The 17,580-nt window shown below is 35.7% G+C and overlaps 1 protein-coding gene across 6 annotated transcripts in view; it reads left to right on the forward strand.

Annotated features, from left to right (window-relative positions):
- Positions 1-17,580, forward strand: part of LOC106788017 (voltage-dependent T-type calcium channel subunit alpha-1G-like) — a 67,021-nt gene that overhangs the window by 2,698 nt on the left and 46,743 nt on the right. For all 6 annotated transcript variants that reach the window (XM_014750891.1, XM_014750892.1, XM_014750894.1 and 3 more), the window contains exons 2-4: positions 14,083-14,194; positions 15,270-15,403; positions 16,578-16,675. In XM_014750891.1, coding sequence (XP_014606377.1) covers positions 14,083-14,194; positions 15,270-15,403; positions 16,578-16,675 — 344 coding nt within the window. The remainder of the gene's footprint in view (positions 1-14,082; positions 14,195-15,269; positions 15,404-16,577; positions 16,676-17,580) is intronic.

A 17,580-nucleotide genomic window follows, 5' to 3' on the forward strand; every position in this document is an offset into this window, starting at 1 on the left:
CAATGTAGTTGAGTCTCTTCGAAGAAAAGGGGGTCTACGTCACAGGACGTTCCGGAAAAGAGGCGAATCGCAAACCTTTCCATTCCTTCCTTTCTCTCTTTTTTCTCATCCCCTTTCTCTTGTTGCGCGCGCGAGCGGAAGCTCGATATGCGAAGCTGTACTGCTGACATCACCTTAAATAGGTCATTGATTGACCTATCCCCAGGCGAACCCTACCATGCGCGCGTGATTACCACCTTCTACTGTTGCACGGTTTCTCCTTCACTTCTTCCACTCTCTCATTCTCATTCTCTTTCTTTTTATTCCTACTACATATACTCCCATCACCCTTGATGTTCCAGTCTCGTTTCAATCTCTCTCTCTCTCTCTCTTTATCTCTCTTTTCTTTTCCCTTTATTTCAACCCTCTCTTCTTTCTTTCCATTCCGTACGTTCCTTCTATCCTTATAAATACATAGGTATATATATATATATATATATTCGTCTGTAGGAGGGTAACCGCGCCGCGCGTTTGTACGTGGCCGTTTGTGCGCGAAATTACAGACAGGGTAGTAACGGTAAGGGACGCACGTGGTCTGCGGGCAAAGTTTAGTCAGTACCAGGATCGGGGAGCAACAAGCGCCAGCAGAAAGATATTCTCCCCCATTGTGTGCGGGCGGACAATGGGTGACTGCGAATGCGGGCCAAGCATTTCGCGATTCGTCGCGTCTTTTATTCGCTTTTTCTTCCCTTTTCTTTATTTTTTTTTTTCTTCTTCTTCCTATATCCCCCCTCCCCTTCCCCGTTCTCCTTCTCCTCTTTTTTCTTTTTTCCTAATTTCTTATTTTTGCCTTCGTATATACTTTCCCCTCACCGATTCCTTCTTCCCTCGCCTACACCCCCTTTTTTGTTTTTAATTCTTTTCTTTTGTTTTTTTTTCTTTTTTTAGATTTGTCGACTACGCATATATATATATATCATGTCGTGATTCGCGACTTTTCCTTCCCTCGTATTAGCTAATAAACTTCAGCCAAACCCCAGCCAGCAAAGGCGATTGGAAAAACGAAGAATAATAATTAAAGAACGAGAGACGGGGTTCCAATCTTGGCGGCGAAGTTCGGTTACCGGAAGCTTTAGTCGATTGAAACAATTTGCCCGTTAGTCCTCCCGTCGTCAGCTTGATTGTCTATTAAGCTTCGCGATAAATGAACTAAAACGTGGCGGCATCGATAAGAGAAAGAGGGAGAGAGAGAGAGAGACACGGACACCTTTACCTACCTACCTACCTATCTATCTATCTAGTTTCTAGTAAGTGATGTAAACCAATTGCTTTTGTGTTTCTTCCCCTTTTTTCTTCTTCCCTTGATCTATTTTTTTTTTTTTTCACTTTTATTCTTTCGAGAGTTTCTTTATAATCCGTCCCGTCGAAAAACGGGAAGAGTGCAAATAAAAACAAAAAAAAGAAAAAAAGAAAAGTAGTTACATTCAAAGTTCTTACTACTTGTTTACTACCACCAGTATCTATTTGGATAAACTTTCGTAAGGTATCGTAAATTTTCTATCTAACGTTATCTAATCTTCTTTTCTCTCATTTTATCTCGTAAAAAACTTGATATAGTTTTTATGTCGAAAAGTTTTGCCGATTTTCTTCTATGCCCTCGACGATGGATGGAAATGCACCGAGACAAATCTATCTATCTATCTATCTATCTATCTATCTATCGATCGATCGATCGAAGGTCGTAGTGTCGGATAATAATTAGACGAGTTACAGTAGTGGAACCCTAAATTGGACGTTACGAATACATATAACGTGAAACGGGCGCGCGTGGTTTATCGGAATTATCGTTATATTGTCTTATCCGAGTTCTCCGAGCCGATAAATTAAATTCGATTAAAGTGCTCTTCGATCGTATCGTCAATTTTCTTTATATGACGCCCGTACCATACCACCCCATAGGTATCTATACCTATATCGAACCTTTTAATCTCCCCTCGTAGAAATGAAAAGCGACGTTTTCAAAGAAATCGTCGTCCTGCGGTTAAATGACTACTAGCGGTTTATTGCGTATAGATACGAGTTAGAACAATATACTCTCTTTTTCTTTCACTCTCTCTCTCTCTCTATCTCTCTCTTTCTCTCTCTCTCTCTAATGTAAATCGCTTATGGGTCGCGCGGGTTACACAATCGTTAAATATTTGAGAAGCGAGGTCCGAAGCGAAAAAGTCGATAGAACGTGTACGTAGCACGTAGACACATACACGTACACGTATATATTTGTGTAAACGTATGTACGTTTGCGTACGAACAAATATGTACTTTTTGTTCGTAATACATTCCCCCTTCTCTCTCTCTCCCTCTCTCTCGTTATTTACGAACCGCCCTATGTCTGATTTGTCTTTTAAGAAAACGTGTAGAGCGTGAAAGGGATGAAGTTTCAAGCTAACACGAAATTTCGAGAAAAGTTAAATAGGGCGACGACGTATCGTCGCGACCGAAAACGCGTTCGAAGAGACCAGAGGAATATGAAATAACGTCGTATTCAATAGGAATACCTCGTACCTACGTATCTAGACGTTTCATATATTTCGTCTACGTTAGAAGGATTTGATCCGAGGTTGGCTGCCTCTATTTCGAATCATCCTGCGTGATTGATTTTGTTCAACAGGATCTCGACGTGTATTTTATGCGAACTTGCTCGTCCTTTCTGTATGTATGTGTTATCCTATTTTTTTTTTCTTCTTCTTTTTTTTTCTTTTTTTTATCACGTCTCATCGCAGACCACATTTCTATCGGACGTTGTAGAATTTGGTTTAACTGGGTCAGTTGAAATTTCTAATCTACCTTTAACCCCTTTGAGTACTACGGACGCATATACGTGTCCAGCTAAAGTTATCTCTGTGTTGACTGAAAGCGTATACATACGTTTTATTATTTTTGTTTTTTTTTTTTTTGTTATAACTTATTGTAGTTATACCTTGCGTATTCAACAACGTAGTCCGTATTATAACAACAAAAAGTATTCCGTTTTCAACGATTGTAACTGTTAATAACCGGCGGATTGTTTCCGTCGGGAACATTAATCACTCACAATAATTAATACGCGTACAACATGTTAGAAATATTTTTAATTATCGTAAAAATTGTATTATTTTTTTGTATTAACAAGTACGGTTTTAAAGGTACACATTGGTGATATTGTCGTAATGTGAGAATGTGAAATCGGTCGTTCGAACTTTTTCACTTTAAGAGCTCTACCTTTTATATTTTTATTCCAATGAAAACCGATAAAAGGAATTCATTTTTTTTTTTATTTATATTTTGTTCGTTCGTTCATCGTTTTCGTTGTCGTTGATAATGCGTTGATCGTTTCGTTCGTAATAATTCGTGCTCGCATTTGTACTTCATTCGTTTCTCGGATGCGTTTAGATTCAATTATCGAAATGACTTACTACACTGTGCGCGCGGTTAATCGCTTTGAGAGAGAGAGAGAGAGAGAGAAATATTGTAATTGTGTGTTCTTCTTTTTTTCTTCTTTTTCAAAATCACTAGATAGGTTACAAATTTTATACCCCGACAATGGCGAACGATAAAAAGAAGTTTCGAAATATTTATGCTCGTCCGTTGAGGCACGTATTTTCGCTTCGGTTGCCAATAAATATACAAATTCGATCAAAAGTTCGTAGCACTCTGATTTGATTTATGCGATAACGTTTCGCGACAATTTCTTTGTGATCTCAATCGGAAAATTCTTTTTTTACCTTCCCTTTTTACTTTTTCTTCTTCTTTTTTTTTTTTTTCAGAGAAAATATATTCAAAATCCGAATATAATTATATTATAGAAATTAGATTTAAAACAAAACTCTCCAAGGCGATAGATACAACTTTTTGATCGTGATTTTAGTTGGCAATGGTTTTGAAAAAAAGAAAGAACCTAAAAGAAATAAGAAGAGAAATAGAGAAAGATAATGGAATATTAGATGACAAAGGACCAAGGGGGGATAGCATATTTCTTCGAATAAGAGACTTTAAAAGAAAGAGAAATTGGCGCTTAGCGATTTGGTTATAAATTTTCTCGGTAGGTAACCAACCGAGCGTGTGCGGCAAGGAATACTATTTTATGATTTTCTTCTTTGTTCCTATTTTACGCTACTCTTTCATAGTGCTGCATACTTCCGCTTCGAGCTATTTCGTGCAAGAGAAGGAAGGAAGGAAGGAAGGAAGGAAGGAAGCAGAAGCAGAAGAAGAAGAAGAAGAAGAAGAAGAAGATGAAGAAGAGAGGGGGTGAGAAAGAGAGAGAGAGAGAAAAGAGGTGTAATAGGCAGGCGCGAAATCTGGGAGATTGGAGGAGCGGGCGGGTGGAAGGGAGGAATGAAGAAAAGGAGGAAAGAGAGGCGCCGAAAAGAGGGAGGACTAAAAGGCAATATAAAAGTGGATTTTTACGGCGATTTAGGTCTCGGAGCTCGGTGTTAGCTGTGTTGTTGGATCGATCCTCCATATCATCAGCCGTTGGTGAATTCCTAAGAGTACAAAGGGGATGGGAGGGGGGAGCCTTGATCGATGTCCTCGTACGAAGCTTTTCGAACATCCTACGTGTGTTTACCGAAATATATCTTCACACAAAGATGTATAGCTTAACGTACGATTTCCCATTATAATATTATCAATTATATTTCTATTACTAATAAACAAATTTTTTCTTTTGTCGTGTTTTTTAAAAAATGTTATTATCGATTGGGGAAAAAGTTTTCTCTTGGTATTATTTTTGTTTCTTGTTTTTTTTTTTTTTTGTCTTTGCTCGATGTTTTGATTCCTTCTTACTGATAATATTACGACCGTTAAAAATGTAATGTGAATATTTTCCCTAAATAAATATAAAAGATAATATAGTATTTATTTAACAGATACGTTTCTTAATAAGAAAAGTTAAGGATCGTGGATCGGAGGAATGAACGATCGTTAGTCAGTTATATACCTAGTACTTGCCATTAAGGATACCTCGTTAGCTCTAACATCGAGGATAGTGCTGATAGCGGCTAATTGTAAGTGCTACTGTAGCCAAGTGTCTCCATTTGACGGGTTTGCTCGTTCGCTTGCTACCTACCTATCTACCTACCTACCTACCTACCTACCTACCTACCTACCTACAAACCATCCGAAGCTACGAGCAAGTATTTGCTTTGGAGTACCCGACTCGCGCCACGCTTCGTTTGCATTTCGGTGCGCGAGTGCCATTCTCTTTGTATGTGTATAGTTACAATGTCAGAGTGTTTGGTCAAAGTAAGAAAGCTTTTAATCTTATACGTGTTACATTGTTTGCCGTTACAGTTGTTTTTTAATAATTCCCCGCCCCCTCCTCCCACTTCCTCCTCCTCCTCGTCCTCCTCCTATTACTCTTACTCTCATGCATCATTTTTCTTTTACACGTATTTTCTTTTTTACTCGCAATCAACTTTTGATAAATATTTTAATATAGGATTTATACTCCTTTTTTTTTTTTTTTTCGTAGTATACATACGTGCATATATCTGTTGCTGTTTCCTGAGCGCGCGTTTGTCTCGAGTATGCACCGGTTGCTAATATCGAACTCTTTGAGTTCAACGAAAAATTTATATTAAACTCTCGTGCACGAGACACGAGAATCCCGTGTGCTTGACGTACCGAATTGTTTACCTTTTCTTTTTTCTTTTTCTTTCTTTCTATAATATTCGTAATAAATTCAATATTTACATTAAATATCCATGTAACTTACGTTTTATCTGCCAAATAGATAATAAAATTGGATGGTATGGGTGGTGGTGGTGGTGGGGGTGTGGGGCAGGGAGGAAATTTGTTTTACATTTAAATGCGCTTTTACGCGCATACGGATTATATTAATAAAAATAATATCGTTTCCTTTCTCTTACCCTGTCGCCGTTGCCCCCTCTCCCAAAAAAATCCATTTGTTCGTCATTTATTTTTCAACATTCCATTATCTTAAAACCGGGAACATTTTAATCACGAAACATCATATACCACTGAAATTTGTCTAACGCTCATGCGCGTCGCGCGAACGAGGCATTAACTTTCATATTTTATTCAGCTCGACGAAAAAAGAAAAGAAAAGAAAAGAAACGAAACGAAAAGAAAAAACGAAAAGAAAAGGAAAAAGTAAAAGGAAAAAAAAAAAATTGTGGAACTCGCAAGGAACGACGGTTCAATTTCTCGTCGGTGGTGGGTCGTGCGTTTTTGTCTGCAAAGAAAAAGAGAGAGAGAGAGAGAAGAAAAAAAAGTAGAAGTAAATAATAAGCAGGTTGGGTGAAAATAGGGATGAGGGTGGATTCAAAAGAGAAAACAAAAAAGTAGAAGAAAAATAGAAAAAGAAAAAGAAAAAAAAGAAAAAGAAAAAGAAGAAGAAGAAGAAAACGACGACGAAGGGATATAAGGGAAAAGAAGAATAGGAAAGTACAGTTCAATGGGGATAAAATATCGATATATTTCGTGGCATTGATCGAATATGATAATGGAGAGAACGAATAAGCGATGTGTACGATTCTGCGCACGCCTGACCTCTCTCTCTCTCTCTCTCTCTCTCTCTCTCTCTCTCTCTCTCTCTCTCTTTCTCTCTCTTTCTCTTTCACGAGCTACTAGAAGAGAATCATCATCCTATCTCTTTCTCTATTTCATTCGCCGTTATCTAAACCCACGTATCTGTGTTTTAACATCCTTGGTCAAACATTTCCCCTACCACGATTATATTCTCGTGCCGAAAAGGTCCTGCACCCTCGTGTTATCGTGTTCCTCCCTCGTGTTCGAGCAACACGAATCGAGTTACGTGAAAGTGGCTTGTTCTCGATAAAACGCTCGTTATCGTTTTCGATCGTTTGTTAGAGATAGGACTGGATGAATGAAAAAGATAGAAAAAGGTATAGTATTAGGCATACCCGTTGATTCAAAAAATAAAGTAAAAAAAAAAAAAATAGACAGACAGATAGATAGGGAAAGTGTGTGTGTGAGAGAGAGAGAGAGAGAGAGAGAGAGAGAGAGAGAAAGAGTTTTTTTTTCTTCTCAAGAAGTTACGTTGCATCTCATGTTTTTACGTTTAAAGGGTAGAACCGTGACGAGGCGTCCAAGATGCGAGTGATGCACAGGGATGAGTGTTTTAGAGAGAAAGAGTGAGAGAGAGAGAGAGAGAGAGAGAGAGAGAGAGGAAAAGGCGGAGGCGAGTCGTTTATTGATCGGACACACTCCGCACGTTTGTAGAAAGTAGATAACGCAGGAGATTTCTCACAATCTGCCTACCACTTGCTTGTTGGTCACTGAAATCGAGTTACCCTTGTAATATCAAGAAACGAGCTGGTGTATCCCTTACGACCAACTTCTTCGATTATATTGAGATTGTCTCGCCACGTATAGATACCTGCTGGTCGAAAATTTTCTACCTTTTTTGATTCTTATCAATAGCATATGTTCCCCGAAGAATCGAAGGATGGGCAAATGGAATACTCGAGTAATATTTTTTTATTGATAGCATAACGAAAGCATGATAAGTGATGACACGCAAATGCTTATGCGAAAACTGAAATATTATTGGAAGATAATATCGGTGACGATGCAAGGGAACATCGATAAAAACTATTTTATTCCTTGTAATATCAAGGAATGGGGGTTGCTACGATTATTTCTTGGATTAAATTGAGTTTCTTTTTTTTTTTTGTTTTTTTTTTTTGTTCATGTAGTATCCAGAGTTTTGTTCTTTTTGATATTATCGATAACATATGCTTGAGACACGTGGAAGAAAAATAGAATAGATTTTGTTGTTGTGTGTTGTTGTTGTTATCGACAGTAACGAAAGTTTGATAAGCGAGCGTGCCTTTGTAAATACACCACGTGAAAAATGGAATATTTGCGATGATTTATTTGCCCCGATATATCGGTGACGTAAAAACATCGATACACCTACTAAAAACAATTTCAACTTTTTTACGATAATAAAAATACAACGAGAACAGTAGTCGTTTCTTTTTATTTTGTTATTTTTTTCTTTTTTTTTTTTTTTCCGGACATATTTCGTTCTAACGGATTAAAATGCGACAAATAAATTCGATAATTCGATAGTTGAAATCAACGAGTTTATCTATCTGTCGTCTAGTTTAAAGCCGTCGTATCCAATTTGTTTATCGTCGAAGAAAGGCCGCTACATTTAAAAACAACAACAACACAAAGAAAAGGAAACAAATTTTGCTTGCAGTATTAATAATACATGAACGTACGAGATGTAATCGTATTAAAAAAAAAAAAAAGAAAAAAACATATAAATTACAAGAATAAAACATTACACCATAATATATCGCCAGTAACAAAATTTTTGTGTTTAACCGCGGACCACTTGTCGGCAAACCGCGTGTTTGACGTGTCTGCTGTTATGTAGGTACATAGGTTTCATATAAACTAGAGCTCGCACATTGATAGGCCATTCTTTGAGATCAACTGGATTCTTAGAAACGAGAGAGATTGTAGAGAGAAAGAGAGAGAAAGAAAGAGAGTGAGAAGCAAGAAAACAGATGTTCTGATGGATAAGAAGAAAGTATATATACATTGTACGCGTATGTATATCACGCTTTCGCGAACGCTTAAGAAACATCAAGATGCATTTTGCGTCGACGCGAACGTGTGCCGTCTTCTATGGCGTCTATCGAAGAGTAATTGATCAGGTACTATATATAAAATTGTGTAGGTTGTAATACGGGAAGCGAGAAAAGTCCGATACCAGCTGGCTTCTTCTCTGGTCGCGTTAGGTCAAACGCGTTGTCGTCCACGCGTTGCTTTTCAATGACGCTCTTCTCATTCACACGCACATATGTACATACATGTATACATACATTATATATACATACATACACCTATACACATTTATTTAAATATACACAGAGAGATAGATATAAAGAATGTCTCTTGGCTTGTTTTTTTTATCTTACGCAATTTGTACCAACGTGCGTTCAATTTCTCGTTCGTGTTGTTTAGTCGAGCCCTTTTTTTCCTTCACATCCCCCACCCCACCCTCCCCTTTATATTTTGTTCTCTCTTCCCTTTTTTCATTCTCTTCCCTCGCAACGTTACAAACCCCGATGCTTTGTTTGGAATTCATACCTTCATTTTACCTAACTCCGACAGATCTTCTTACCTTGCCACGTCATTTATTTTTCAACGCGTATCAATTTCAATTTGTAATTTTCTCTCTCTCTCTTTCTCTATCTATCTATCTATCTATATATCTATATCTTTCTCTTGTTCGTGTTTATTCTCTTCTCTTCATTTTCTAAATATAGAGATATTTTAATAAAGTTGCTAAAGTTGTTGGTACGAAACTTCGTAATATACCTTAATAACAAAATTCAATATAAAGTATAAGATTTCCTTTAATAATATTATTTATTCACCATAACTTGATATATCATGGGAAAGGTATATATATTACAGATAGATATTTCAATATATCGTGCGTGCTAAAGATGAGGTTTCTACCGTTTCGTTGTTCAGCTTTCGTATATCACGTTTCCTCGAAGAACGACGTAATTAATACAAACTTTAGTCGTTTAGAAGTTTGTCTTTCTCTCTCTCTCTCTCTCCCTCTCTCGTTAGTTGGACGGTCTGGTTCAGGTTAAAGCTAGGCTCCTATAACTCAACAACTGTTTGCTAGCACATTCCTATTCGTATTTACTCGACTCGAAGACTACAGTTCTTGTTTTAGTCGAAGGGAAGGAATAAGGAGAAAAAAGGTACATAATAAAGAAAGAGAAAAAGAGAGAGAAAGAGAAAGAGAAAGAGAAAGAGAGAGAGAGGAAAAAGGGACAAACGGCATGGTATTATACGCAACATTGGTACGACACAACTACCATTTGGTAAGCTTGCCCGACGTATGATTTACTGGTGGCGCTTGAATGCAGCCACAGAGTACGTTTTAATGGAAGCTGAAATCCATGGAACAGTAGTACGACGTCCCGTTTACGTCACGAAAAAGTAAAGAAAATATTTCGAAGTAAATTGAACGAGGCGAAATGTCGTTTCTAAAATCGTTGCCAGAGAGACAATTTATTCGATTATTTTGATGGTATAAAAAAAAAGAAAAAAAAACAAATTGCGAAATGATAAATTGATAAAATTAACAAATGATGGTACAAACGATGGGGGTAATTGTCTCGTTTTATCTACTTATTACTTTTTTTTCTTTTTATTATCGGTTAACAAAGTTTCGTTTATTATTTGTCCTAGAAAAAAAAATGTTGATTTTCAAAGGATAATAAATTCTCTAATAGTCTTACCGGATAGGCAAAGTTTGTTGGATCTTTTAGGGAGGAACGGACTTTATAGGCTACTACGGTGCGAAAGATAAAAGGAGAGAAGTTTCATGGGCTTTTACTTAAGGAGTTGAGACCCTTTTCTCTCTTCTCTCTCTCTCTCTCTATATATATATATCTATCTCTCTCTGTCTTCCTTTATCTTGTCCTTCGCCTAACAAACTTTCTCCAATGCGCGTCACTGGATTTAACAGGCGCATGTTCTTTATCGGATATGTCATATTCCTGTGCTTTTGTGCGAATCTACACGTAGAATTCATACGTGTGGCTTCGTTTTATCCAACTTTACTTTTACCCCTCTGTTACTTTACCTACAACTTTACTTTACATCCTCACAGTTGGGAGATTTTTTTTTTCACCTTACCGTTGCGTACCTTTCTCTTCTAAATAGCTTTGATAACAAAATCCAATTAGAGATTTCAACGGGAGATTATTTTTAAAAGCGTGATGAACATTTCTTTTCTTTTTCTTTTTTTCTTTTTTTTTTTGCGCGCAACTATGAAACTTTTACAATTTAAAGATTTGTTATTTCTATTTAACGTTAAAATTGCGAGGGTTTAAAAAGGATTGAATGAAACAATAAAACGCTAATTAAGGCTCGATATCATTTTCTTTTATCGAAAGATTTTATCTCTCTCTCTTCTTTCTTTTTTTCTTTCTTTCTTCCTTTCTTTCTTTCTTTTAAAAGTAACCAACCGTAAGATATCTAATCCGACGACGGAACACTCATAAATCGTGTACAAATGGGGACTCTAAGTCAAGCGAAGAAAAACGGAATATTCTTGCTGCAGTAGTTTCAATCTTGCACGTTTCCTCGCGCGTCTCGGCCGCTTATTCTCGTGCTAAAAGTATCACTGACCTAGAAAAAAAATTTCGTCTCCCTTACTGTGCTGTGCACACGGGGAAATACATGTATTCCGTGTGAGGATACATCGTTGAATTTATTTAACCCTTTTTTATTCCGTTTCGTCGAACTTTTACTTTTCGATTCGATCGTTCAGCGAGAAACAAAATTCGATTTTTTTTTCGATTCCTTCGTGACACACACACACACACACACACACACACGCGTATAGAGATATTATAAATAAATTAATTAAAAGTAATTTCTCGCGCGGTAAGAAAGATATTATTTTTCTCATTTCATATATATATATATTTTTACGTCCTCGTTTCGCGCATCTTGAAATATAAATGAAAGTAAGATAATATAATTTAAATATTAATATTGTAAAACATTTCTCTCTTTCTTTATTTTATCTAGAAAGAAGAAATAAGGACGTAAAGAAACACCGTAACACTTTCCAAATTGTTTACTTAACCCGCTGGCGTATTTGAATTTTCCATCCAATTATGCTAACGCCCGAGGATACCAGGCGCATTTTTATTACGGAAACAACGAATTTTAACGGTCTACGCGTTACCTTATCTATCCTCGAAAATTCTTTCGAAATAAGTCGCCAACTTGTTTCTCAGAAATTCATCCCTTCCGTAGACACAAACACATAGATAGATGGATAGATAACTGGCTAAATGTCATTTTATTTAAAATCCCGGTAACGCTCTTCGTTTTCTCGAGGGAAATAATTTATAATCTTGCGTGTTCGGTAACAGTCACGCGATCTCCTTTCTGACGTTATGCATTGTTCTACTATAAGTCAAGAGAAGGCCAATTACCTCTTCCGTACACTTTTCTATACGTTTAAAAAAAAACACGTCTGCCATGCGACATCGGTTAATCGATTTTTTGTTTTCCTTTCTTTTTTTTTTTTTCTTCTTTTTTCTTTCCTATTCTTTTTATTATTTTACCTACCAATTTTCTTCTTTTCTTTTTTGTTTTCTTTACCCCTCAACGTTCTAGCACATAAAATATTAATTTATCCTTAGCAAATGAATTTTATCCTTCTATGAAAAACCCTTTAATTTTTAGATTCTCGAAAAGTAAAGAAAAAAAATGAAAAAAGAAAAATCAATCGAAACGATCGAACGAAGTTACATTTAATTATCCAATATCAGATTTTATGGTAATGCATTTGGATAGAGTTAAATTGTCCTATCGTAAGTGAAGTGTTTAGATAATAGTCACTTGGCAACGGCGATCGACCAGAAGATTATGGTCGAAGTTTATTTTCATCGATCGATGTTTTCCCGTCATGTGAGAAATACCGTATAACGAATTTCAATGAAGAAAAACTGGTAAAAAGGTTTTATCTTAATTCGAGCATATTAGATATATGTAACAATCGTAAGTTAAATGGTACATACGAATGAACGGTTTTAATTTAAAGCTATACTACTGGCAAACAAATCTTTTTCAACTTATGGACAAAGCACATATATATGTATGATATTTTATATATATTAGAGTTGATGTTCAAAGTATATTGGCTTAGGTAAAAGGACAGTTTGAATAATTCTAACTCGCCATTACCTATATAATCATCGGGATGCGTGTCTCTAGACAAACACGTGGCATGTTTGTAAGTTAAATATAAGATAAATGATACGAGTATTGTTCGGAACGTAGAAAATAAAATGAAAAAACAACAAAAGAAAAATATTATGCGAAACAACGTACACACATATATATATATTATTTTAAGCGTAGCAATTAAAATTCGCGATTAATATCAAATCTTAATAAATTTAATATTTACTTGTGAAGTAATCGTACACATGCATTATTGTCGATGACTTTGATCCATCTTTTATGCAATTGAGCCGAATTCTTTGACGCAAAAACAAAAAAAAAACAGAAACAAAAATAAAAACAACGACGATTTTGATACAATGAATTATCAATGTAACGAATTAATTCTCTTATACCTGATATATCAGATTATATATGATAATAATTAATTCATGAGAGGGGTAATAAAAAAGAGAAAGATTGAGAGAGAGAGAGAGAGAGAGAGAGAGGGAGATAAAAATATAAGATAAAAATCGATTTTGAAGTTAGAACAGAGTCGCGAACGAATATATCGGTTTAACGATAAGAGAGAATACGTAAGATATCGCCGTAAGGGTTTCTTCTTACGATGCATTTAAAACTTCTCTTTGGATACTCTCTTGGTCCATTCATAATCTCTGCTTTTCATTCGATGCGGTACTCCTTAGGAGATGAACAAGAAGAAGAAGAAGACGAAGCAGGGGAAACAAATTGAAGGCATTGTATAAAGAAATTCTTAACTCATTGTCAGGACCATTGTATCACCTACTTGCATTTAACAATGGTATAATATTTCGTTGTAGGAGATGGTTGGTTGGTTGGTTGGTTGGTTGGTTGGTTGGCTGGCTGGTTATCGACGATTCCGTGATACAAGTTTCTGTTTCGTTCGGACCCAAAGCAATTCCTTTTGCAACATTCCGTTCTCTCTCTCTTTAACATAAACAACTTCTCACAATGAATCGTCGTTGTACGCCTATGTACATATAGGTATACTCTTAATGTCGCTTTAACCTACATTTTATGAAAGCGCTTTTCAACGCTCCCTATGTTTTTAATTACGCCGTTCGAGTGTTCTTCTCTCTTCTAAGTCGAAATAATTTCGTTGCGTGTTACCGAAAAGGGAAGTCTACTTTTTTGTCCATCTTGCCGTTTATCAACGCTACAACGCGCCCTGGAACATGAATTTATCTTGACATGTGTATTATATGTGTGACAAAGTCCCATTTTTTGTTCTCTTTTATTTATTTATTTCTTTTCATTCCTTTCTATTTGAGAAAAAAGATGATAAATGATTTTTTCCTTAACCGAGAGATTTACGTGGTTCGAAAGAGTCAGCATGATGGTGATTCTTCTCAACTGCATTACGCTAGGAATGTATCAGCCTTGCGTGGACGACCAATGCGTGACGAATAGGTGCAAAATATTACAGGTAAGCACGTTAGATTATCAATCTGTTATGCGATCTTAATCGTTTTAATGTCACGGTATTTCTGAGAACATTTAAATGCCAAGTACCCAGTATAGATCGTTGCCTTTTTCATTTTAAATTGTTAATCTTCATTATTACTGTTAATAAATAATCGTAATATCTCCGTAAGACAATGGATCTTAAAGAATACGTAAAAATATATGAGTAGAAAAAAGAAATAATATTTTTTTCCTCAATGTCTCTTTTTTTTCGAGAGAATCTCATAAACAATTCACAATTCTGTGTTATTGAACAATCTATCCTCGTTAATTGTAACTAACCGATTAATTGGCACACTTATATTAAACATTAAACAGAAGAAATACAATTGTGCCTTTTTGACACTCAAATGATTAAGTAACACATCAAAATGATGTATTAACAATTTAATTATATCTCACATATTCATTTCTAATTACAAATATTCTAACGAGTTCCCTCATATCAAACTAACATTTTGAAAACGTACATACATACGTAAATAAATATACTTATATTATTGATAAAAATACATATATATATATTAATTATAAGATATTGACTACTTTATTCTATCATCTAAGAAGTAATTTATCGCATGAAAGGATAGATTGAAAGGTGTGAAGAACAATCGAGGTAATAATCGATTGATCAATCGAGTCAAATCAATTGGTTATCTTTGTGTCCATCTCTAACTAGAGTCAAAGAGAAAACGAGAGAGAGAGAGAGAGAGAGAGAGAGAGAGAGACAGAGAAAAAGTTTCTTGTTCATCTCAAAATTGATACTCGGAATAGAATAAAGAGTAGAGGAGATACAAGGAGCAGAAACACAATTCATTGTCGTAGGATGCTCATCGATAATCGAATCTCTCGTCGAGTACTCTCAATCAATCATGTTGGATACCCTTGATAGTCCTTCTACGATCTATCCAATCCCAAGCTTTCTTTCTTCATGCATCAACTTGCATCAGCCCTTAGAGTTGGATCTTATTCTTATAATTCCTTAATCTTCTTATATTATATATTCTTTTTTTTTTCTTTTTCTTTTTTTTTTGCAGATGTTCGACGACATAATCTTCGCCTTCTTCTCCTTGGAAATGACGATAAAAATGGTGGCAATGGGTATATACGGTAAAGGGACTTATCTCGCTGACTCCTGGAATAGATTAGACTTCTTTATAGTAGCAGCCGGGTAAGTGGCACTTTATTATTTCTTATTTTGGAATTCCTCTCTCTCTCCTTCTCTTTCTCTCTTTTTCTTTCTCTCACTCTCAGTCTCTCTTCAAGGCAAGTAGTTTTAAAAAAGGGCACGATTTCGCGTCTTCTTTTTATCTTACACGTTTTTTTCCTTCTGTTTTTTTTCTTCCCCACCACCTTATCTTTTTTTCTTTTCATTTTCAACGAGCTATGTAGGCGCGACCTTGTATCCCGCAATTTCCATTTTGGTTCTTTTTGCTCGGTTCTCGGTTAGTCTCGTCACGATTTCTCGAACGATCGATTATTTTCGAATTCGTGAATGAATGTAGCGTATAATAATGTCGGTGAAACGTGGTTAAACTTTGCGTTATAGAAAATATTGATTATTATTTATTGATTTTACGATACGACACGAGACGAAATTAGCCGGATAACACATATTTCTAATTTTGAATTTATATTTTGGTGTTTTTGTTTTTTTTTTTTTTTTTTTTTTTTTTTCGTTTTCATATAACGTTCATTTTGGGGTTTCAATTCGTTCGTTGAATTCCCTGTAAGAAAATTCAATTTCTTTCCGATTCGCGTGATTTTTAATGAAATCTCGTACCTATATTCCGTGAACCCTTTGATCTCGTGTTCGAGCCTGTAACAACGACGCATACGGGCGTTCCCTTTTTTTATTTTTGTTGTTGTTTGTTTTTTTTTTTTTCTTATAAACCTAAACCTCGCTTAATTAGAATAGCGAAGAAAAAAGGAAATTTTAACTAGAAAAATTCGTTAGACATATAAAAAAAAAACCACGAATGATGAATGTTCGACATTGTTTGTTAAATAAATTGAAAATAAAAGAAGAAGAAGAAAAAGATGATGACAAAAATGTGATAGAACAGACAATGTTAGAATAACACGTTGTTTTTATCGTTCGATAAATGAATTTATTAAAAAACGATTTTGTTTCGAAGTTTCAGTAAAGTCAAATTTAATAGGAGTCTATTTTCATATAAGTTGTTTGAAAACTTTCAAGGTTCTCACATGAATTTGTTCGTTTCGAGAGGTGTGAGGGAGGAAGAGAGGGAGGGAGGGTTTAGTACGTGACGGTGAATATAATTCCGATGAATAAAAAGGGGGATGTATTGAGAGAAAAATGATTTTTCTTCGATCGTTTTCAGCGCACTAGAATACTGCCTTAACGTGGAGAACATGAATCTATCGGCGATACGGACGATAAGGGTTTTAAGGCCGTTACGAGCTATCAACAGAATACCGAGTAAGTAGGAAAGGTAGTGTGAAATTTTATCGCACGTCATCGTTGATAGGCCTACTCTTTTTCATTTTTCTTTGTATAAGTGTATTCGTGCGTTCCGCGTTAACGTGCTCATATGTTAGCTCGCGCGTTTGTGTGTATATATATATATGTTTGTATGTGTTTGAGAGTTCGCGATGTTACGAATAATCTCGGTTTACTCTTGTCATCGATCCGTCTGGGGTTTTATAGTCGCTTTTATGAGACCGCGTGGAAACGGTCTGCCGTTTCGGTTAAAAGTCTCTCACACATTTTCTCTTTCTCTTTTTCTTTATCTTTCCCATTTTTTTTTTTCTTTTTTTTTTTGCTTTTTTACACGCGAGCAGTTGCTGATACATCGTGTTATGCAAACGTAAACAAACAAGCTTCGTTATTTATACACGATTTTTGCATCATCTCGCAAACAAGCATGCGCGCGCGTGCAAATCGATTCCAACTATAAACTAACACGACCGACGACGACACTACGACGATGACGACACGACGACGACGACGACGACTATAGAAAAAATAATAAAAACAAAAACAATATAAATATATTGCTCTCGTCTTCACGATCCTTAGTACGAATTGTATTCTTCCACGCAACGGTCGCCCATCTATTCTACTATTCTATTATACTTCCTATAAAGAAGACGTATAAAAAGGATATCTTTTTTTATATCGTACAAATGATAGAAATTGTTAGCCAGGTAAGCGCACGAAGTATTTAAATTTTGAAATTTATCGGGCATAGGGGGAGGGGGATAGGTGAGGGAAAATTCATTGCTCGCAGTATTTTCTTCCTTGTTATCGGAAGGATTTATGACATTATTACGAAAGAATATTCGTTACGATTATATATATATATATATATATATATATATATA

This window comes from Polistes canadensis, unplaced genomic scaffold (assembly GCF_001313835.1).
Source record: "Polistes canadensis isolate GaletaPanama2010 unplaced genomic scaffold, ASM131383v1 scaffold_122, whole genome shotgun sequence".
In the NCBI taxonomy this organism is placed as follows: Eukaryota; Metazoa; Arthropoda; class Insecta; order Hymenoptera; family Vespidae; genus Polistes; species Polistes canadensis.